Genomic DNA, 23,144 nt, shown 5'->3' with positions numbered 1-23,144 from the left:
ATTGATCACGGACTTTAAAACAAATTGATCACCTGCTTTCCTTCCTATGCCACACAAACGTGGTCCGCTGAGTCAACAACAGCACAGAGGAGGATTAGGAGAACGTGGACGAAGAAGCCATGGACTCTATCGTCTCCAGTTCGACGGTTCTTATCCGATCATATCTCACTCCTCCGGTTCGTTCACATTCTCCCGCTGTTTCTTCCGTCTCCGTCAAGCCTCTGAGCTCAGTTCAAGTGACCTCCGTCGCGGCTAACCGCCAACTACTTTCGTTCAGGTCCGGTGGTAGACGAACCAAGAAACTCACTAGCTCGGCGATAAGATGCGGCGGTATCAAAGAGATTGGAGAGAGTGAGTTCTCGAGTACGGTTCTGGAATCAGAACGGCCGGTTTTGGTTGAGTTCGTCGCTACTTGGTGCGGTCCCTGCAAATTGATCTATCCCGCCATGGAAGCCTTATCTCAGGTTTTTAAAAAATCGATTCTCTCTTTTGATTTTATGTGTTGATGATCACGCAATTCATACTGTTTCTGTTGAAGTTGAATGAGATCAGTTGATTTGAGATGAGAGACTTCACGAATGATTTGATGATACAAACTTGGGATTTTGTGATTCATATTGTATGAGCAACTATTGTGAACTCTTTACCATTAGCTCTAAAACTACTAAAAATGTCAGGTAGTGTCTAGAGTAGAGCTTCCTTTGCAAGTACTTAGAGAAATAGATTTGAAGAAACGACGAAGTAGACATAAAACTACTGAGTACTGACTAAACATATTTTCTAAAAATTTCAGCTAGTGTTTAGAGTAGAGCTTCATACTTAGAGAATAGATTTGAAGAATGACGAAGTAGACAATAAACTACTGACTAAACATTTCGATTCTGAGCTTTTTCTTTCCAATGCTATGTTTTGAGATTTCTTTAGTTTTCATGTTTACTGAAACTCGAAATGTTTCTTTTGTGGCAGGAATATGATGACAAATTGACGATTGTAAAGATTGATCACGACGCTAATCCCAAGTTGATAGCGGAGTACAAGGCTTATGGTTTACCTCATTTCATCCTCTTCAAGGACGGGAAGGAAGTTCCAGGTAGCAGAAGGGAAGGTGCTATTACAAAGGCCAAGCTTAAGGAGTACATTGATGGTCTTTTGAGCTCGATATCTGTTGCGTAAATCGTCTCTCTTCCCACCGGTATTCCTCTGTCTCAACACTGTATTTTTTTTTTTTTGATAATGTAAACAAATCTCTTCAGTTGTGATCTTCATCAACCGGTTCTCGTTTGATGTGTATATCTTGCAACAAATTTTACGAATAGAAAAGAAGACTTGAGTTGTTATCAGAGTCTAACAAGGGCTTATATGCTTATATTACTTGGCCATTGTCTAGTTAGTTAGGTTTTCGTAGATCGTTCATTAAAAGCATGACTGATCATCGCAGTCTTGTTTGTTCCTCAGTCAATAGGATTTGGCTTTTGCAATTTTTGCACTTAATTTCATTTTGTGATAAAAAAGAATAGAAAAACAAATGCAACTCTATGCAAAAAAACAACAAATTTTGCTTGCATTTATTGGAATGAATCAAATAAAAGAATTCAACATTAAAGACATTTTTTCAACAACTTCCATTCTTTTTTCCTCGAATCCCGTGCACGAATTCTCACATCCTTGTTGGTTTATTCCCTTGAAAAAACAACCAAAAACCAGTGCCTAAGCACAACCGATGCCTCGACTTTGAAACCTTCAGTTTTTTTTTTTGGCTCTCAAACCTCCTTGACATAGGTTTCTTCACTTCCTCCAATAACAGCATCATCTGGGATAATACGTTTCCAGAACGGATGTTGCTTCCATACTCTTCCCATTTCTTCTATGGGAACCCCTTTTGTCTCCGGCAACAAGAAGAAGATGAAGATGGTCATGATCAGAACCATTCCTCCAAAGAAGTAGAAGAGACCAAACTTCATGTGGCAAAGCATCGTGAGGAAGAATTGTCCAATGAGGAAAGTGAAGAACATATTGACGGAGACGTTGATGGCTTGTCCCGCTGGTCTGATTTCCAACGGGCAGATCTCACTTGGTACTAACCATCCTAGTGGACCCCATGACCATGCAAATCCTGCAACATACAAACATATGAAAGCTAGGATCCAATCCGCTGTTGCAGGTGTTAAGGTTCCCGCTCCCGTGGTTCCAAATTTCAGACCAATCAAGGTACCAACAACGATCTGCAAATTGACCCGTCAAACAAGATATGTAAGGTAAGCAATCATCTTTATATTGCATTATGAACTGAAAATGTTTCCATTTTTCACATGTATAAGCCAACTCGAAACTAGCATTTTTACCTGGCTAACGATCATTTGGATGCCTCCTTCAAGGAAGAGAATCCTTCTTCCGTATCTGTCAACGGCATAGATCGAGACAAGGGTAGAGACAACATTGACCGCACCCGTAATAACAGCTGAGATGAGCGAGGCATCATCCCCGAAACCGAGAGTTTTAAAGAGAACGGGAGCGTAGAACATTATCACATTGATACCAGTAAACTGTTGGAAGAAAGGAATCGTAGAACAGAAAACAAGTGCGGGTCTGTATTTGGCCTCGTTGAAGATGTTCTTCCATGGATTCTCCACTTTCTTAGCAGCCTCACAAGCATCACAAAGATCTTGAAACTCCTCATCTACGTTATCAGCTCCACGAATCTTTTGTAACATCTCTCTCGCTTGTTCGTACTTGCCTCTCTCGAGCATTGAGTTTGGTGTATCAGGCAAGATAAAAGATCCGATAACCATAATGACTGCCGGAACAGCGGCTAAACCCAAGGACACTCTCCATCCATTCCGGGCCATTTTAGATGTTCCATAGTTGATTAGGTTTGCAAGCAAAATCCCAATGGTTATAGCCATTTGAAACCCGATGTTAAGTGCTCCTCGGATCTTTGCAGGAGCCATCTCCGAGAGATAAACCGGAGTAGACTGTGGAAAAATAAAGTTTAACCATGATCGGAAGATGAGCCATAACAAAACCAAATCAGACTTTTCAAACTACACAGTAACAGTATTTTTATAGCAAACAAATCAATCAAAACCGGATTTGTGCAACCAATTTTCATCGAAATAAACCAATATTTTTTGAACCAGAAAAAAATGAAAACCAATAGCCATTAAATTTTCTTATACCAAAATTAGATAGTATTAATTAAAAATAATTATTTTATATATTCTTTCAATGGTTTCAATTAATTTTAGACCAAACTGAAACTGTACCGATAAATTAAGCCGATTGAAAAGTGTAATTTGACTATAGTTTGGAACCACAAACTTAAAAACGGCTCGAAAACTGAGAAAAAATTTGAACCAAACCGAGCTGAAAAATGGAATCTTAAGCACATAACAACGTTTAAGTTGTTGACTCACCTGATTAGCAAATCCAACACCGACTCCGAGCAACAATCTACCGACAATGAGCATTGCAACGTTGGTGGCAAATGCGTTGAATAGAGAACCTATGAGGAAAGCAAGCCCTCCAACAAACATGGAGATTTTGCGTCCGTACTTCCTTGTAACAGCCGAAGCTGCAAAGGAAGACACAAGAGCCGCGAGGTAGAGTGAGGAAGTGAACAATTGGAGCAGTTGGTTATCGAATTTGCAGTAAGCAGTCTCGCGCTTCGCTGCGTGCATTTGCCTATCCACCTCCGGGAAAAACTTGCTCAGAAACTCCCCCATTGATGTCACTCCTCCTACACAACAAAAGAAGTCACATTACATTACCCGAAACTAGAGTGGAGAGAAAACCAAAACCAAAAATAACTCAAAAAAAAGTTAATGGACACCGAAAGAAGGAAAAAGGCGAATATAAATTTACGGACCTGAGATTCCGAGGTCGTAACCGAAGAGGAGACCTCCCATAGCGGCCACAATACAGGTCATGATGACAAAGACGGTGACCCCGCCTTCATAGCTGTTTCCTCCACCACCACCATCTGATACAAAAGCTCCTCCAGCCATTATCACTTAATTGATTGTTTGTTTCTTGTTTTGCCTTTTGCTTTGTTATTCAAACAAATACTTGTGAGCTTATGATCGAAAAAACTGAAGAGCTTGTGAGCTTCTTAAATACAAGAGTATTCGTGGTCTATTAATAGGAATGGATTGCTTTATTAGCTATTAGAGATTTGTCTTTGCTTGTGAATCGGGAAAGTGGTTTTTTCATGTTCTTCAAACCCAGTTTTAGTGGAGATCTTACTGTCTTTTTTTGACAGTTTCTTTTGTTTTATTTACGGACATATTCCGGTCTTATCTCTTTTGATTTTTTATTACAGAAGACTGTAATACATATGTTGGCCGGGAAAAACATTCTCTAACCCCGAAAATAGGAACTTGTAATAATATAGTATTATTGTCTATTGAGGGATAACTCGATTTAGTTATTACATGTGTTTAGTCTATTTGGGGATTATTTCTAGTCTAGTTTGAATCAGATTTAGGATTGGTTAATAGATACATATACACGTCACTATGGAACGTTTGTTCCAGCTAATTTGAGAGACAGCATTACAAAGATATATTGTATAAAAGAAGACGAAGAAACAACCAAAGTAGACATTTTACATAGAAGAAAAATGCTCATCGTAATTATGTGGACGAAGAAACAAACAAACATTTCATTTTCGTGAAGCTTCCTCTTAAGATTTCCCAATACACATTAACACATACATATTCATCTAAATCCATGTGTTCTTTTAACTTTAAGGATACTCCCTAGTCCCTATGTTTAGTGTCCTCTTACATAACTTTAAGGATAATTATTGCCCTTAGTGTAGAAATAGTATTATACTCCCTATGTTTCATAAATCATAATACTTGATGTTTTAATAGGGATGATCATTTATTTTTGGTTTCAAATTAAGTGATGTTATCATTTTTTTAATGCAAAATTTGTATATATTTTTTTCTGCAATTTAATTATTTTACGATTGGTTGAATTGTGTTAAATTGATAAAAAAATAATAAATTTATATATATAAAAATATAAATGGTTTCTTAGTTTGTGAGCTTTAAAGTTCTTTATATGTTAATGTTTTTTTTTGGCTTGGTTGTCAAAGATTTTGAAATGTGAAAAATATAAACAAAAAAATAAAGTTATTACTTTTTTTTTTTTTTAACATCTAACATTTTATTAGATAGTAAATGGGTAGTACAATCTGTTAACAAACCAAGTCGGAGGTACTGTATAAACTTCATACAAGGAATTAATAACACAAGCATATCGTGAGAGTTTATCCGCTGCAGAGTTTCTTTCTCGATTGATGTGGTCTAAAGACGATTCCGGAAGCTTTGCTGTCCAATGGCGAATATCTGATAACATGGTGCCCAATTCCAAGTGATCTCCACTATTGTTGATGAGGGAAACCAGTTCTTTATTGTCTCCTTCAAACCATATATGTCGCAAACCATGTGCCCATACTATTTGTAGAACATGTAAGAAACCTAGCGCTTCAGCTTGCAAGGATGATTTAGTTGGTTTTAGCTTCGCACAGCCTGCCAATATTACCTTTCCATTGCTATCTCTAAGTATCCAGCCTGTATTTGTGAAAGATCGGTTTTGCTGGTATCCACTGTCAAAGTTACATTTGAGCCAACCTGGTGGGGGTGGTGTCCATCTACTGCATCGGTTGTTACTTCTATCATGGTCCACTGTTTGTTGAGAGGGTGTTCCTTCAGTACTGTCTTTGTAATTAGCCTCAAACCATTCACAAGCATCATGTTTTCCTTTTCTTGCCACATCCTCTGGAGGTCTTGATATTTTTTGGAAGATGAAATCATTTCTGGACTTCCAAAGTCTCCACATTATCCAGAAAGGCAGGAGGCGTTGATCAAGGGATATGGATGTATCCTTATAGTTATGCAGTAGCAGTCTCACATTAACTTCTAAATCATTAGCAAAACTGTTGTAGCCTACGTGGGTATTCACACATCTCCAAACAGCCTGAGCGAAAGAACAGGTAAAGAGAAGGTGATTGATTGTTTCTTCTTCTCGACAACATCTTTAACATATTGGATCAGCAGGTATCATTCTTGTTCGAAGCTGAGATGTTGTCGCTACAGCACCTGATAAGCAGTTCCAGATGAAATGTTGGATTTTTGGAGCAATTTTCAGTTTCCATACTTCCTTTTTCAGAACGATCGATCCTTGCGGGGGAGGGACGACTTGATCTTCTGGGATATTAACATGTGTTGTTATCCAATATCCTGAACGAACACTATACTGAGCATTTGAAGTGTACGCCCAGTCATAGGTGTCATGATCCGCATGCTTAGATATGTATAGCTCCTTAGCTAAATCTTGGTCTTCTGGATTAAGAACGCCCTCAAAGATGATCGGATCCCATTCTCTGGTTCCTTCTTTCCATAAATCTGATATTGTTAGATTGGTATCCAAGACTGGGCCAGAAGCTGCTCTTGGTGGCAATGAAGGCAGCCAAGGGTCTTCCCATATCTTTATTGTCCGACCATCTCCAATTCTTGCCCGAAGCCCTTGTTTCAACAATTCTTTTCCATTTTGGATGGATTTCCAACCATACGAGGATCTTGGTCTCATTTCGGCTTGTAAGTAAGAAGTATGTGGATGATACATACCTTTGTATAAGTGTGCCAACAAGCTTTGTGGATTCTTCAATATTCTCCATGCTTGTTTTGCTAACAGTGCTCTGTTAAACTCATGTAAATCTTTAAACCCCAGGCCTCCTTCTGATTTTGGGAGAGACATTCTGTTCCAAGCGACCCAAGGAATTTTTCTTCGACCTCTTTCTTTTCCCCACCAGAAGGTTGCAAGAACTTTTTGTATTTCTTCACATAGAGAAAGGGGCAGCAAGAAGCAATTCATTGAGTAAACTGGTAGAGCCATCCCTATAGCTTTAATGACTATTTCTTTGCCAGCAGGTGATAAATACTGAAGGGACCATCCTTCTGTTCTTCCCTTAACTTTCTGCACTATATGATCAAACATCTCTACTTTTCTTCTGCGAAACTGTTCTGGGAGGCCTAGATATTTTCCTCCACCTCCAACATTATAAATTTGCAGATGTCTTTGTAATCTCTGATGCTTGGACTCACAGATTTTCATACCAAAAATGATGGAAGATTTTGTGTAGTTGATCATTTGACCTGAGATTTCCTCATATTTCTTGAATATAGCAGCCATATGTTGACAATTTGATTCCGTTGCTCGACAAAAGAAAAGAGAATCATCAGCAAACAGGAGGTGTGATATGTTAGGACAATCTCTCTCTAGCCGTAGCCCATGAATATGACTATCTTCAACGGCTGTAGTGATCATTTGGCTTAGTACTTCCGCACAAAAAAGAAAAAGGTAGGGTGAAAGAGGATCACCTTGGCGTAGTCCTCTTGATGGTTGAATGTAGCCGTAAGGAGAACCATTGATTAATACTTCATAGGAGACTGATCTTACACATCTCATAATCCACTGAACCCACTGACTGTCAAAACCCAACTGAATCATGACTTGTTCCAAGAAATCCCACTCTACTCTGTCATAAGCCTTACTAATATCTGTTTTGATAGCCAAGTAACCACTTTGACATTCCCTTTTTGACTTAAGGGAGTGGATCAATTCATGTGCTATCAGGACATGATCCGAGATATTACGCCCTGGGACAAAAGCAGCCTGGGACTCAGAGATGACTAGTCCTAAGCACTTTTTTAGTCGCATCACCAAAATCTTTGAGATTATTTTGTAGTTCACTGTACAAAGACTTATAGGGCGGTAGTCGGCTATACTCTTTGCGTCAGTAGTCTTAGGAATTAGACAGAGTTGAGTATGGTTTACCGTCTTGTCGAGTTCTCCAGATTCAAAGAAGAATTTAACCATTCTGCATACATCACTGCCAATCAACTCCCAAAATTCTTGGTAAAATCCTGCTGTAAATCCATCAAAACCCGGAGCTCGTTCTGCACCTATGAGGAAAACTGCTTTTTTTTATCTCAGAATCTGTAACAGGCCTCGTCAACTCTCCGTTCATCTCTGTCGAGACCCTTCTTGGTAGAGTAGAGATGGTACTTTCAAATTCTGTTCCTTTTGAAGTAGAGAACAAATTTTGAAAGTATGTCTCTGCCACTTTGCCAATTGCATCATCACGATAATGTTCGATGCCATTGTCATCAATGACAGATTTGATACGGTTGCGGGATTTCTGTACCTTTGAGGAAGCATGGAAATACTTGGTATTACGGTCTCCTACTTGTAGCCATCGGTTTCTGCTCTTCGTTTTCCAATGCTTTTCTTCATCTCGATATGCCTGGTTAAGCTCACGTTGCAGTTTATGAACTTCAGACATCGGGGTTGTGTGATCTCGTTCTGCAGCATCTAAACGAAACTTGAGACACTGGATAAGTTCTGCAGAATTTGTCTTGTTTCTTTTCTTCCACTGTGATAACTCTTTTCGACACATCTTAAGCTTGTTTTGAAAGCTTCCTGTTTCATCAAGAACACCACGATTCCATCCTCTATGCACTGAATCGATAAAATCTTGACTGCGCGAGTATCTTTTATTGTAACGAAATTGTCCTCGCTTAGTCAGAGTTTCTTCTGCAATGTCTATAATAACAGGGGCATGGTCTGAACCTGCTAGTGTTAAGAATTCTGTTTCTGAAGCTGGATACATCGTTTGCCAGTCTGAGTTCACAAAAACTCTATCAAGGCAGGATTCAATCGTTTCCTTCTGGCGCTTCCCAACCCAACTGAATGGATTACCTTTAAAGTTCAAATCTTTCATATTACAGCAAGTAATCATGTTGTTAAAGTCTCTGCAACTACTCTTACTGCGTGTTCTTCCACCTTTTTTCTCTGAAGCATCCAAAATTTCATTAAAGTCGCCACAAAGCATCCAAGGACCAGTTCTGTTCATTGATATTCTTTGAAGTCTCTCCCATAAGTGATGTCTTTCACTTGGGATAGGATTCCCATAAATGCAAGATAAGTAGAAATTAAAGGATTTATATTGAACATATAGATCTACTAATCTTACATCATGGGAAATAACTTGAACTGACAGATAGTTTTTCCATAACACTGCTAGACCACCACTTAAACCTCTAGGAGATACAAGACACATATCATCAAATCCCAAACTGACACCCAAATCTCTGATGTAGTTATCTTGCTGTTTAGTTTCCATAAGGAACATCATGTCCAAGAGATACACCTTCTGCATCTCTTCTAGGCGTCGAACTGTCAAGGGTTGTCCCATTCCCTGACAGTTCCAAAATCCAACTCTCATGGAACCGTGGTGGTACCGGCCCCACCGCGGCTCCGTCCATGTGGTTCTGTTCATAGGAAGCTAAGTTGCTTTCAATCTTCACTGTAGAAATCTCAGGGTCTCGACTAACTTGTCTTTTGGCAGAACTTGTTGATGCCGAGCTGTCTTCACACTGTTTTCTCTTCTTAGCATTCCGAGTCAGCATCTCAACAGCATCCTGATTCTCCCCTATTACATCAACAAATGCAGGTATTGGATTAGCAAAAACAACCTCATCATTATCTGGTTCTCCCGAACTGGCAGAGGAGATACCCTCCAAGGCATTATGTAGAGGGTCGATGTCAGACAGGATGTCCATTTCGTCAGCATTTGGAACATCTTGATCATCATGATTGTCTGGATTGTTGTCGTCCTCATTATCGGCTAGTTGTTGATTGTCTTCTTCAATCTCTTCTATCTGGACTCCTATGTTTCCATGGAATTCATGGTTACCATCATTGTCATCATTGTCATCCCCATCAGAGTCTAGGCCACCATTTTGGAGTAGACAACTACCCGAATCATGAGACATCAAGCCACAAACAGAGCAGAAACCCCTGAGACGTTCGTAAAAGAAGCTTATCACAGTGTTGACTCCCGGGGTGAACTGGTAGTTTCGTTGGAAACGCAGAGGTCACTCAACATTCCAGTTGACCCTAACTCTCACGAACTGAACACGGTTAAGGTTGTCAGCATCAAAATCAGTGCCCATCATGTCACCGAGGGATCTTGCGATTGAGTCAATGACCCCTAGATTCATGTATTGAAGTGGAATTCCACGGATTTGTATCCAGAATGGGATGAGATTGAGAGTGGCAGGATCCATCTCAGGAGACCATCTTTGGAGGACTAGCATTCTTTCTGCAAAGGACCATGGTCCGCGACGGAGGACGGTTTCCATGGATTCTTCTGAAGGAAAAACAAATTGGAAACGCCGGTTCTCCACAATTCGACCCCGAACTACTCCCATCAATCCCCAAGAACGAGGAAGAGACGCAACGATTTGACGGAGGTTTTGCTTTCGAGGCATCAGAGGACGGCCCAATAGACAGAAACGATTCTCATCTGCGGCTTGCTGAACCACCGCCGCTGGCATAGTGAAAGGGGCATCATCAATGCCAAGATCAATGTTCTGGAGGGCGCGTCTAATGTTGTCAGCCATGGTGATACAAAGTATATAGAAACGATTTGGGGTTTTGTTTGAAAAGGAAACTGGTAAGCAATTGATAGAACCCATCCCCAATCGCATACTTTTATAGGGTCTGTCCCCATGAAGAACAACTGCTAAATCGTGGTTAACTGTCACAATTTTACAGGGAATAACCGCACGATCGTAGAGAGAAGGAAACCACTCCACTCCGGCTGCAAAAACTGTCAGAATCTTAACCCGAAGATGACTAGAAAGGAAGAAATCATAAAATAACTGCCATATCGCTCCAAAAATCGCCATTTTCAGAGCAGTTTGCTATCAATTTTAGTTATTATTTATGGAGAAATATTAAATTAAAATAATATTGGACGAAAAATATATAAAATTTAAATAATATATGAAAAAATTGCAAATAACCACCAAACAATTCAGATCTCTCTCTCTCTCTCTCTCGAAGCAGAGACGCACTTTGCAAACCCTAATCCGACGACCTCTCCTTCGCCGCTCGATCCTCATCGCTGGTCAGATTCCTCTCTATCTCGCTCTTCCCTTTTTCTCTCTTTCTCGTTGCGTTATGCTGGATCGAATATTCTGTTTTGTTCCCCCTGGTCTTTGAGCTCAAAACATTTTGGGGTTTCAATGGTCTCGATTTCATTTAGTAATTTCGTCAGATTCCTATCCTTTGTATGTATGTATTCTTATAGATTGAACAACACAAGTGAATCGTATTTAGTATTGAAGTGAAGTTTCGTGGGATTGTCAATTTTACAGATTCGCGTGACGGCTTTTGTTTTTGATGAAATTGCGTTTCGATGGCTGGATACTCAAACAAAGGAGCTCCTACTAATGGATCAGTCTACGTTTCCAATCTCCCTTTAGGAACCGACGAGAATATGTTGGCTGAATATTTTGGGACCATTGGGTTGCTTAAGGTACTAACTAATTTGTTTCTTTTGTTTTGATTTTGATGTCATTCAAATCTTTTTTTTATGGCTCACAAAGATTTCGAGTTTTCTCACATGTTTCTCCCTACATTGTTTATTAGAGAGACAAACGAACTGGTACTCCCAAGGTATGGCTGTACCGAGACAAGGAGACTGATGAGCCCAAGGGTGATGCTACTGTTACCTATGAGGACCCGCATGCTGCTCTGGCTGCTGTTGAATGGTTCAATAACAAAGATTTCCATGGAAGCACTATTGGAGTTTTTATGGCTGAGTCCAAGAACAACAAAATTGCTGGTGATTCAGTTGAGTTTCTTGGATTTGATGAAGGTGCTGATATGGAAACTAATGGAGGTGCTGGAAGGGGGAGAGGTCAGGCTGATTCGTCGGCCAAGCCATGGCAGCAAGATGGCGACTGGATGTGCCCAAATACAAGGTCTGTGTGATGTGATTATCGGTGAGGAGCTTCATCTAGCTCTTTGTTTCCGTTGAATTGGCAGTTTTTGTAGTTTATAGCTTTTTTAGCGGTAGTGTTCTCATACTCTTCTATTGGCAGTTGTACAAATGTGAATTTTGCGTTCCGTGGGGTTTGTAACCGCTGCGGAACTGCCCGACCAGCTGGTGCATCTGGTGGCAGTATGGGGGCTGGTGGTCGTGGAAGGGGTCGAGGTGGAGGTGCTGATGGTGGGCCACCGGGGAAGCAGCCCAGTGGTGCTCCTACTGGCCTCTTTGGTCCAAATGATTGGGCTTGTCCAATGTAAGCATTCAGATTAGGTTCAGCTTCTCAAGATAATAAGCATGGTTAAAAAAACATTGCAATAGATCATCATTAGCAGAAGAGAACACTTAAATAGTATATGGCGTTGGTGGTATTAAAACTAATTTGTTGGATGTGTGGGAAGGAATATAGCTTGTATCTCACTGTTTTTGATGATGTCAGTTGACATTTAACTTTGAAAGAAGTGATGGCCCGCTCTGCTGTGTGTACTGGCTTTCCTCCTTTTTTTTGAATGTTGCTTTTAATTTTGTAATTTTCCGTTAGATGGCTGTAAACCGAGTAATGGAATGTGAAACTTGGTCAGGTTGTAGTTTTGATCTGGTATCCTCTATTTTTTTAATTCTTTTGAGGAAGTTATATTTGTGAATATAGACTGCCTTCAGTTTTTCTGAGTCTGATACAAAGTAGGACTATAAGTTTTAAATTAAATGCAAGTTATGCTCTGTGTTTTCTACTATCCTAACCAAGAGGCTGCTCTATGTGAATGCATATGGGTTGTTACGCAAAATGCATTTTTGTATTATATATGCTTTGGTTTTCATTTTCATTGGTTTTTAGTCCAGGAGAAATCCAAAAGTGACTATTTCGTTCTGTAATTTTCAGGTGTGGCAATGTCAACTGGGCTAAACGTTTAAAATGTAATATCTGCAACACCAATAAACCTGGTCAGAATGAAGGTGGTGTGAGGTATGACTCACTGCCAATAGTAAGATTGCCTTTGAATTGTTATTTGCAATATTCAAGCTGAGGATTTATGTTATAAATGATTTTACAGTGAATGTAGGAGAGATCATAGGTTTTCTGTTTGTAGTTTGTTGTCAGCAGGGTATTTTTATTCCGAATGAGTGCAATTTGAATAAGTACCTGTTTTTATTTTGACAATTGATATCCTGCTTCTAACGTTCTATACTTCTATTCTGACCAAATTAGAGTTGCATTAAGAAATTTGTTCTACTAAAAGACCACTCTGATGCATTTACTTTCTCTATATAGGGGAGGTCGTGGTGGTGGTTACAAGGAATTGGATGAACAAGAATTAGAGGAAACTAAAAGACGCAGGCGTGAGGCTGAAGAAGTAAAATATGCTTTCCTTGAAAAGCTGTTTGTTTATTTTTTTTGTATTTGGATGAGTTCTCAGTTTATTGGCATATGCCATTTAACGTTTACGTCATAAATATTTCAGGATGATGGTGAAATGTATGATGAGTTTGGGAATCTAAAGAAGAAGTACCGTGTTAAAATGCATCAAGCTGACACCAGACCTGCTGTTGCTGCTGGTCGTGCTGGGTGGGAAGTCGAGGAACTAGGTAATTTTTGTTTAATTCCTCTTTCCACTATGATAGATGGCTCGATTGATAACTAGCTGTGTAGTGAGTAGTCCTCAAAGAAAGTTTCCGCTTGTCATCTAAAAAACTTAGTGAAACGTAACATATATGGAGGGAGGGATTTGCTGGAATTTTCACATTAGCTTCAGCTAACTTGCCTATATAGCCCAGGCCTTTAGGGGATCTCCAATAAACAATGTTGTTCCTTGTTAGAGTATTCTTCTTTTAACTGCATATATATAAAGAGGAAGATAACAAAGATGAAAATATATCTCTCCAAGAAATAAAAAGGTCATGATCCAATGTGGTTTGTTGACAATTTATATTGACTGTGGCAGGTATTGATAAAGATGGAAGAGAGAGAAGCAGAGACAGGCAAAGAGACCGTGGTAGAGATCATCACTATGATAAGGATAGACGCAGAAGCAGAAGCAGAAGTCGAGATAGGGAAAGAGGCAAGGAGCGAGACTATGACTATGACCATGATCGGGACAGAGACCGAGACAGAGACTACGGTCGTGAACGTGGAAGCAGGTACCGTAACTGAGAGATTGGTCATAAGTGTTAGGGTTTATAGTTTCTCATCTGTTTCATCGAACTTAACTTCTACAACGATATCATTACAACGTCTCCTTTCTTTCTTTCTCTCTCTTTTTTGACTTATTGTGTGAAGTAAAAGTCTTTTGGGTACTTCAATGGCTATTGTTTTGGTCTCATTATGTTCTGAGAGAAGCATCGTTTTAAAAAAATTGATAATTATGTCAAATATATCATTTACCATTTAGCCAAAAAAAAATTGGAGAATATCATATACTAATAAATAATAATTGGTAAATTTGGTTACCGACGTCATTTTGCAAATTTCGACGCGTCTTAATTGATGTCTTTTTTTTTTGTTGTTCTCTTGTTTCATCCCCAATCATTTAATCGATGTATGGTTTTGATGGAATCAAAAGATAGAAGATGAAAAATTCTGTGTGGATAGTATAGTTTCTGAAAATAAAGCAGGATAAGAATAAATTGGGAATTTATACTACTGTTTTTTTTTTTTTCTTTTCTCACAGCAAAGATGATATTATGATATATACTATTTAAAACATCACTTCATTGTCATGAACGTGGTCGGATTTGGAAATACGATGAAAAAAGCTCGTCATGGACTCGCACTTAAAACAGAAATATCTTTTTCGTCTAGACCCCACAATGAATTCACATGCACTACAATGTAATTCCAACATATTCTTAGTTATTGAAAAAAAAAAAGTTAAAGAAAAAGTGATGAAAGTACAAGAAAATCTGAAAATGTTCAAGTTGATTTGTTTCTACGTTGAGTTTATATATAATCAGAAGTTACGTTATTTTCTATTCATGTTTGAGTTTAAAGCTCATATAAGATATGAACCGAATGCATAAACTACTTGACACTAAAAACTAAAAACTAATGTATTTTTTTATAGACAAGAAACGACACTTAGCAGTTTTGGTACCATGAAAAATTGTGCACTTGGATAAGAAAAGCTTAAAAAATCAATTATTTTTTGAAAGTCAATCCTACACAAAGAAGAAAAAGGAATCAAAACTTCAATAGCGTTCTTTTAAAAACCAACAAAACATGACAACCAAAAAAAGATCAATTTTATGGGAATTTGAGATTATTTGAAAATTTTATGTGGTTTTCTATAATTTTTTTTTAAACATTAGACTAGCTCAACATAAAATTTGTCTTACTTCCCTCTAATTTCTCTTTGAAATTTTAGATTTAATTTAATTTATTGGTGTACATTCTTATTACAGGTGTAAATAAAGACAAACAAAACACTATATATATCCACTCATTTACATGTGCCCACTTTTAATTATTGCTCTATAAACTCCAAAACCAAAAAAAAAAAAACAGAGCAGGAACAGAGAAAAAGCTCTCACAAGTCACAGGACTCATTAGGCTTCATAGTTTGTTCAATTCAATGTCTCCTCTCCACGATCTTAAGATCAATCTCAATGGCCAATACATATTCTTCCTCAATCAGGTAAAGAACCAAACCTAAACACTCAGCTCAAAATTCACAGTCTTGACTATGTTCTGTTCTTAATTCCCTCTCTATGCTCTGTTTTTTCTTTTAGAATGTAATTTCAGAGTACTCTGGAAGCTTGAGGAAGGTGATAAAACAGAGCAAGAAAAAGAAAAACAAGAAAAATAAATCTCCAGAGATCATCACTATCGAGCTCGATGATTTTCCAGGTGGACCAGATGGGTTTGAGCTGGTTTCAAGGTTCTGTTACAACAACGGAGATATCTCAATCATCGATGTCTCAAACGTCTCGACTTTGTACTGCTGCTCTGTGTATCTAGGCATGACAGAGAAGTTCTGTCTCTCTAATCTCTTCCTTCAGACCGACAAGTTTCTACAAGAAGTGTTCTATGGGTCTTGGAACGACATCGTCATGTGTCTCAAGAACTGCGAGCAAGTGTTCGTCCAAGCAGATTCCTACGGTCTCGTTGATAAGCTAATCTTTGCAGCTTTGACCAAAATCTCTCGGAACTCAGAAACGTTTTCTTCTTCTTCACTCTCTTCCTTCGCCTCTTCTCTTTCTCCTGAGATGGCCAAGAACACGCCGGAATCAGACAGTAGGTATATTTCGCAATCTGTTTCTTGCGGAAGAAGTAACGAGTGGTGGTTCGACGATATGTCAAATCTCTCCCCGCAGATCATCTTGAAGCTAGTTATGATCATTGGAGCTTACAAAACCAACATAAAAAGCTCAATACTAACGAGATTTCTCCTCCATTATCTCAAGACAAAACTCCAAACCAAATCAAGAAGTACCATAGAGCTTATGAGGAACAAACTCGAGTACTCCGATTTAGCTAATACAGCCGTTGAAGGAGTGATTTCCGCAGGAAGAAACGCGTTTTCTTGCAGGAAACTCTTCTGGGTTCTTCGAGTTTTATCAAGTTTTAGCTTAAGTAGAGAGTCAAGAACCGGTTTAGAAACCCTAATTGGAGAAATGTTGGAACAAGCAACACTTGATGATCTACTGATATCTGCAGGAGAAAGTAGAGAGGGTGGGTTCTATAATGTGGATCTTGTGATAAGATTATTAAAAGTGTTTGTGAAGAACATGGAAGAGGAAGAAGAAGAATCAAGAGAGAAGAATATGAAAGATATTGGGAAACTGATTGATAAGTACTTAAGAGAGATATCTCCAGATCAGAATTTGAAAGTCTCCAAGTTTCTTGGTGTTGCAGAGAGCTTGCCAGATTCAGCTAGAGAATGCTTTGATGGAGTTTACAGAGCCATTGACATCTATCTACAGGTCAGTTTCTTTGTTTTTAAATTTTAATATTTTGGTATGTTTTTGTTTTCTTGAATTTCCTCACCAACTACAATTGATTTGATTGAGCCAAAAATAAAAAAAATGTTATTTTCTTCTTCTTCTTCTTCTGCAAAAGTGAGACAAAAAAATAGAGAATAACTTGATTTTTCTATGTGTATTGGACATATAGAAGATGACAAGTGCCAGACAGATTACAATAACCATATGCTTTTAAATACATTTTGGATTTGCACATTTATTATGAAGAGTCGAAATAGAGTCAACTATTCTTTTATTCATCATAAAGAATTGAAGTTTGAGGTATAAAAGCCAAACTCAGTCTTAAGTTTTAACATAAAACCGAAAATGTACCACAAGAAAGATTTGAGGTTTGAGATTAATGTCTGTTTGGGTGGACATAGTGTAAACTAATAAATACATATATGGATGTATATATGATTAAGATTTGGAGTCATCCTTAGATTCTGCACTCTGTCTTGTTACTGCCGTGGGGTTCATGTCAGATTTACCCACAAGGCCACAGGTCTTGACTGTATGCTTCTTCTTGTTTTTCTTTTAGTAGTCTTTAGTCTATTAGTAAAAATATCTGCAAAAAGGGAATATTTCTTGTAAGGTACTATCAGTTAAACTTGAAACTACATGTAAAAACTAACAACTATTCAAGTACAGCTTTATATAAATGTTTTTTCTGTTGACATGTTTTACTGGAATTAAAAATAGTTCAAATTTTCAAAATTTACAGAACCAGTGATATGTCAGTTTATAATTGAGTCTTTTACAGTGGAGACTTCAATAATTCTTTGTTTTGTTGTTGTTGTTGTTGTACAGTCTCATCCGAATCTGACATCCCAAGATCGAGCAAAGATATGCCGATGCCTAAACTACAAGAAACTAACAATGGGGACGTGCAAACAGCTCGCCAGAAACCCTAAGATCCCTCCAGAAATCGCCATTGAAGCACTCAAGTCCAGGTGTGAGAATCAACAACACACAACTTCAGATGTTAAAGTTGTAAACAAGAGTTTCTCTTGTAGATATTCAGAAGAGAAGAAGAAGCCTGTACTATTGCATCTCGAGATATCAGATAAATTAGCCGATAGGTTGAAGACTAGAGGAGCATATAATTGGAGGGTCATGGATAGTTTCAGAGAAGGCTTATGAGGAAAGTCCCAAGTCAAGATTGAGCAGTCAAATCTTCCAATTCATTAGACAATCTCATTTGCACCCTAACGTTGTCGAGTGTCTTGTACAAATCATCAGATACTCGAGGCGTTTTTTATCGTAGAAAGCTATGAATTCATGAAGCTTACCTTTCACTTCCATCCAACTACATCCCGGCGTTTTCACCACCTGTTGAACTTTCATTTGTTGTCTTACTCAAGCAACTTCATCCCAGTTTTGGGATTCCGAGTACAAATTAGCCAAGAGCGTGTATCTCCCGCTGTGACTAGGTTGCAGCTTAATCACACGGGAGGCTGCGTCTGCGTATTTACCTAACTCATAGTCTTTGTGTATCAAACAAGACCCAAACAAAGCTCCCCATACCACATTTGTTGGCTCCATTGGCATCTTCTCAATCAAAGTCTTTGCCTCTTTTAGCAAACCATTTCTTCCAAATCGATCAACCATACACGGCCTTGTTTGATACATTTGGCTCCAAATTGAGTCTTTCTTTCATGCTCAGGTAAAGCCTTTGACCGTCTTCTACAAGGCCTCCATGAGCACAGGCGCTTAACACAGCGATGAAAGTAACTTCATTTGGTGAAACATGGCTCCTTAACATGGTCTGAAAGAGATCAACTGCGCCTCTTGCATATCCGTGCGCTGCAAGTCCATTAATCATCATCAGTCCCGTGGAAACACACTATGAATTCTGATTGCTATACTGTCATTGGTTCTTCTCGTTTTTTTCCAAACATTTCCCTTGTTCCAGATTCTTTTTAATTAAGAAAGAATAAAGATTAACTTTTTAATTAAGAAAGGCTCTTTTGGGGACTTAACGACGTATCAAGCAGATTTGTTATAGATGTGTCTCACAAGGCCAAGAGATTCGTTTTCATGATTAATCTAGTATTTCTTGGTTAATTATAGGAATCTATCTGTTTGTTTGTTTTTTTTGGTGTTTCTGTTCTGTTTTAATGAGTCTATAGATGTTAACATGGCCATCTAACATTGCTAATGGTAGAAACCAGTTAGTTCCAGATTCTTCTAAAGTATATAGACTACTAACCTAGGTGCAAAGAAAGATTAACTTTTTAAGAAAGGCTCTTTTGTTGTAATTATCTCATGATCCCTTGCTTCATTTGTTAATATCTATTAATGTCAAAGGTGTTTTCACAAGAAAACTGCTACTTGTTTGTGCCTTTATCTCAGTCAAAGATCGAAGATAAACTTAGGTCGACCGCCACATCCGCGAGTTCTATGATAAGGTACAAAAAGTTACTCAGACTCTTTTTATGAGTCAAAGAGAGTTCAAAGAGAGTTCTAGTCTTGTCTTACTCTTTTTGTTTTCATTAAAAACAGATGATATGATATAAAGAGAGTTGTTTCCAATAGAATTTATATTAGTTACTAAATCTTTTAAAAGTGTTACAGTTCAACAATTAAAATTCATTATTTCATATCATCAACAGAAAGAAGAAGAAAAATCTCTACTAAGAACATTGGATCCTTACACCAAACAGCATAAAGCTTCCTTTGTTCTCCTCTGTTTTTGTTTCTTCATCTTTTAACTTGGAGCTCACGGATTTTAATTTTTGACTCAAGGTGATGATGTCAATAGATACTGCAAGTTGGGATGTACATCATCTGTGTGTGGTGCTTTAACTACTCTCCAGAACTCCGGTAAAATATTAGTTCATCGTTAATTATCATTATTATTATTAGATTGCCGAATGAAACAGAAAAATTTACTAATTCTAGTATTGTTTCGGTGAAATAGATGCAAGTGAAATTGTAAATGGAGCAGTTGCACAATGCACCAAGACATGTTCTGCTTTCTGCACCAAGGACTCAGCTAAAGCAGTTTCAACTGCCTAACAAGCATGTCCCCAATCTATGTGTTGTTGTTTCTCTGTTTTCAATAATTCTCTTGTATGTGATAAAATGCTAGACACTTGAGCTAGCTACTACTATCTCCAGGTTTTCTATGTCACGTCGAAGGTCATCAATCCCTAGATTGTTTAACCCTTCTACATGCTATTATCTAAACAAAGAATAATAGTGTGTGTGTCCTATATATACGTGCTTTAACATAATTTTCTTACAATCACCTCATATTGTGAGTTGTGACAAAAAAAAAATGGTTATATGGATGAACCTAATAATATCTTTATATACATTACATGTAAATCAGTAAATGGACACTTTCCAAATAGCTATAGTTTCTAAAAAGGTAACTTATATTTTTTGTTTTTATGATAAACATTTTAGTAAATAACTTTGAGGATATATATAGTTTTATGATACTCAAAGGCATGACTGGAAATGCAGTGTTTGCGATTTGCGGGAATTTGCAAAAAGCATTGATAATCTCAGCGTTTGGTAAGAAGAAAACTTTAACTAAAGAAGCCCTAATATATAAGAATCCAACAACAAAAGGACAAACGACGATGATAAATGACAAAACAACGACCAACAATGGAATCTTAAAAAGAACATAAAACAATCCTTAAGCCATACGCTCTCAGTATAATATATTTTCTTAGATTTTAAAATATAAGCTTTAACTAAAAATTATATTGCAGGATCTTCATCTTGCTCTCCCACCAGCTCGAACTTCCTTGTCAACCAGAGACTGACCTCGGTCATTACCTGGAAACTGATTGCATGGCCACACCTGCACATGAAGAAATTCACTTAAAGGTATAATAAAACAAAGGGAATTAGGGAAGTAAAGTAGTTGTGGAAAAAAAAAAAAAATTAGTTGATGGTATACTGAAAAATCTATAAACAATGTATGTCAGAAACAAATTTTGAATACTTGAAAACCGTTGGTTGTTGAATTCTTTGAACATTTAACATGTTTAAATAAAAATTGTTAACTTTTTATTTTTAAAGAAATATGTAGATTTGGAAGGACATGACTGGATTTGATCCAAAAAAAAAAAGAAGGACATGAGGGGTAGATTTTTTTTTTTTTTTTTTTTTCATCGAAATTGATTATGTTATATTGATGAACTAGATTAGGACCCGCGGTGTTGAAGCAGTCTTGTTGTCAGACTCCCGTTTGAAGCGAAGATCGATTGAAGGAGGAGAAGCCATCGGCGGTGAGTTTTGGTTGTGGTAGAGACATATCCGTTTGTTAACAGGCTAGTCTAGGTAGTGGCTCAGATCGGGTGGTGCTCTCGTGGTTGGTGGCTTGAAGGAGACGATCTTGTGTCGTTTCATGGTCTGGTATTGTTTATCTCTCGTCTCTCTTTTCTTTGGATAGTGGGTTTTTCATCAAGGCTGTGTTGGTTTTAGGGTCGTTCTGGTTTCTTCCGAGGGTTTTAGTTTGCTTTGAGAGGCGGTTTGTGTTTTCCTCGCAAATCTGCTTTTTCTGGTTAAGGGTTTGATTTGGTTCTTAGTTCTTCTGCTAGTTTAGGGCTGCTGGTTGTTAGTTGGCGTTGCGAGCTAGGTTTCGTTCCTTGTGTTGGTATTATAAATATTTATTGTTTTGTATTATAAATATTAGATTGAGTTAATATATTATTTATTAGGATTTAATAATTTACATTTTATAAGATTGACGCTTCTTATAAAGTTTAAATATTTATAATACTTGGAATTCTTAAAATGGTTGAGTATTTCTCATATGTGAAGTTTCGTAAAAGTTTAAGTATATTATTAATATTTTAAAAATCTTCTAACTTTTTTAAAAAGTTGAAATATTTATAATATTTAAACTTCTTATAAAGTTTAAATATTTATAATATTTGAAACTTCATAAACATTTAAATATTATTAATATTTTTAACATTTTATAAATTTTAACTTTCTAAAAAATATAAATATTGATATTTTTTATAAAATATAAATATTTGTAATATTTAACTTTTTAAGAGTTTTAAATATTTATAATATTTAACTTTTTTAAAATCTTTAAAATAAAGAACCAGAATAAACCAAATAATTTTTTTTTAAAGTTTGAAAGCATGATAAATCAAGCTTTCTACTCAATTGTATTATGAATCATTTTGGTCTCTTTTATAGTATGACTCTGAACTATTGACCAATTTTTTTAGGCGATATGAGATATTATATCCGTATTTTTTTATTCATCTATTGAGTAATATATGTCTGTTTTTAGAAATTTGTATTACATCATATGCAGTAAAATCACAATTTTTATTAACTAAATGCATTATAGAATAATTCAAGATAATTTAAATATAAATTCAAATAAAAATGAAAGGAAATCATAGATTTATGTTCGAATGAGGTAGAAAGATTTTCTTATTTTTTTAAATCTTACCTATAATTAATTTTGAAATTTTTGGTAACTAATATTAAAATCAATGCATTAAATGTAAAAACTTTCCAAAAAGTATTTTTGAGCAAAAACTGCTGCAAAAATACTAGTATAGATGAATAAAGTCATAATACATTTGTTTTTGGAGCCAAACAGACGGTGTGAAGCAATTTGAGTAAAAGGTAGAAGAATTACAACCAAATTTTGCAAGCAAATGAGCAACATTATTACAACATCTCTTAATGAAAATAAAATGAATCATATGAAATTTATTGACCCACTCTTTGATGTCTTGTATAATATTCTCCAGGGTGATGTCAAACTCTTGATTGTTTAAAATCTCAGTTAGGATCTCTGAATCCCCTTCAAAACAGACAGAAGTTATTTCTTTTATCCATGTTTGTTGTAATGCCGTTAGTAGTGCTTTTGCTTCAGCTTCCAATGGAGATGATGTTTTCCCCAGCAGCGAGGAGCCCCAACCATTAGCTATACCATTTTTATCGCGAAGGATCCACCCTGCTTTCGCCATGGCAGAGTAATGATCATATGCTGCATCATAGTTGCACTTGAACAAGGTTGAAGTTGGACGCTTCCATAATATATTGGTATTGGAAATCTTGTGAGATTGTTGATGTCCTGTTGTGGGGTTATGAGCATGCCAATCATTGACATCCCCTCTTGCTCGTTGTACAACATTTATAGGTCTGTCTTGAATAGCATCAAAAGTAAATCTGTTCCGCGACTTCCAAATATGCCAAAGTAACCAAAAAGGCAATAGTGTTGTATTAGGCGGAAGATCAGCTGTGTATTTGATATCCAAGAAAGTGGCAATGAACTGATCACTAT

General features: G+C 37.2%; 4 protein-coding genes across 4 annotated transcripts; 3 read left to right on the top strand and 1 right to left on the bottom strand.

The window, feature by feature from the left end:
* Positions 24 to 1,342, top strand: LOC104758341 (thioredoxin X, chloroplastic-like). The gene is made up of 2 exons (XM_010481182.1): positions 24 to 464; positions 967 to 1,342. The coding sequence occupies exons 1-2, from the start codon at positions 120 to 122 to the stop codon at positions 1,171 to 1,173; spliced, it is 552 nt and encodes a 183-aa protein (XP_010479484.1). The 5' UTR covers positions 24 to 119; the 3' UTR covers positions 1,174 to 1,342.
* On the bottom strand, positions 1,217 to 4,064 carry LOC104758342 (sugar transport protein 9-like). The gene is made up of 4 exons (XM_010481183.2): positions 3,866 to 4,064; positions 3,414 to 3,736; positions 2,343 to 2,972; positions 1,217 to 2,222 (listed from the first exon to the last, which is right to left on the bottom strand). Exons 1-4 carry the CDS (start codon positions 4,002 to 4,004, stop codon positions 1,761 to 1,763), a joined length of 1,554 nt encoding a protein of 517 aa, XP_010479485.1. The 5' UTR covers positions 4,005 to 4,064; the 3' UTR covers positions 1,217 to 1,760.
* On the top strand, positions 10,875 to 14,276 carry LOC104758340 (transcription initiation factor TFIID subunit 15-like). The gene is made up of 8 exons (XM_010481181.2): positions 10,875 to 10,984; positions 11,235 to 11,395; positions 11,509 to 11,843; positions 11,964 to 12,164; positions 12,789 to 12,872; positions 13,179 to 13,260; positions 13,369 to 13,492; positions 13,849 to 14,276. Exons 2-8 carry the CDS (start codon positions 11,276 to 11,278, stop codon positions 14,055 to 14,057), a joined length of 1,155 nt encoding a protein of 384 aa, XP_010479483.1. The 5' UTR covers positions 10,875 to 10,984; positions 11,235 to 11,275; the 3' UTR covers positions 14,058 to 14,276.
* On the top strand, positions 15,389 to 18,164 carry LOC104758339 (BTB/POZ domain-containing protein At1g50280). The gene is made up of 3 exons (XM_010481180.2): positions 15,389 to 15,537; positions 15,632 to 16,825; positions 17,675 to 18,164. The coding sequence occupies exons 1-3, from the start codon at positions 15,475 to 15,477 to the stop codon at positions 18,005 to 18,007; spliced, it is 1,590 nt and encodes a 529-aa protein (XP_010479482.1). The 5' UTR covers positions 15,389 to 15,474; the 3' UTR covers positions 18,008 to 18,164.

Source organism: Camelina sativa, chromosome 17 (genome assembly GCF_000633955.1).
Source record: "Camelina sativa cultivar DH55 chromosome 17, Cs, whole genome shotgun sequence".
NCBI classification, from domain to species: Eukaryota; Viridiplantae; Streptophyta; class Magnoliopsida; order Brassicales; family Brassicaceae; genus Camelina; species Camelina sativa.
Note: the sequence above shows the minus strand (reverse complement) of the source record. Positions and strands in the feature narration are given on the sequence as shown.

What these genes read in the sequence shown, in the direction of transcription:
- LOC104758341 (XM_010481182.1), top strand. Translation starts at nt 120, where the DNA reads ATGGACTCTATCGTCTCCAGTTCGACGGTTCTTATCCGATCATATCTC. An exon ending in CCATGGAAGCCTTATCTCAG is followed by an intron (nt 465 to 966) that starts GTTTTTAAAAAA and finishes CTTTTGTGGCAG; the next exon opens with GAATATGATGACAAATTGAC.
- LOC104758342 (XM_010481183.2), bottom strand. Translation starts at nt 4,004, where the DNA reads ATGGCTGGAGGAGCTTTTGTATCAGATGGTGGTGGTGGAGGAAACAGC. An exon ending in TTACGACCTCGGAATCTCAG is followed by an intron (nt 3,737 to 3,865) that starts GTCCGTAAATTT and finishes TTTGTTGTGTAG; the next exon opens with GAGGAGTGACATCAATGGGG. An exon ending in GTGTTGGATTTGCTAATCAG is followed by an intron (nt 2,973 to 3,413) that starts GTGAGTCAACAA and finishes ATTTTTCCACAG; the next exon opens with TCTACTCCGGTTTATCTCTC.
- LOC104758340 (XM_010481181.2), top strand. Translation starts at nt 11,276, where the DNA reads ATGGCTGGATACTCAAACAAAGGAGCTCCTACTAATGGATCAGTCTAC. An exon ending in AATGATTGGGCTTGTCCAAT is followed by an intron (nt 12,165 to 12,788) that starts GTAAGCATTCAG and finishes TGTAATTTTCAG; the next exon opens with GTGTGGCAATGTCAACTGGG. An exon ending in GCAGGCGTGAGGCTGAAGAA is followed by an intron (nt 13,261 to 13,368) that starts GTAAAATATGCT and finishes TAAATATTTCAG; the next exon opens with GATGATGGTGAAATGTATGA.
- LOC104758339 (XM_010481180.2), top strand. Translation starts at nt 15,475, where the DNA reads ATGTCTCCTCTCCACGATCTTAAGATCAATCTCAATGGCCAATACATA. An exon ending in ACATATTCTTCCTCAATCAG is followed by an intron (nt 15,538 to 15,631) that starts GTAAAGAACCAA and finishes TTTTTCTTTTAG; the next exon opens with AATGTAATTTCAGAGTACTC. An exon ending in CCATTGACATCTATCTACAG is followed by an intron (nt 16,826 to 17,674) that starts GTCAGTTTCTTT and finishes GTTGTTGTACAG; the next exon opens with TCTCATCCGAATCTGACATC.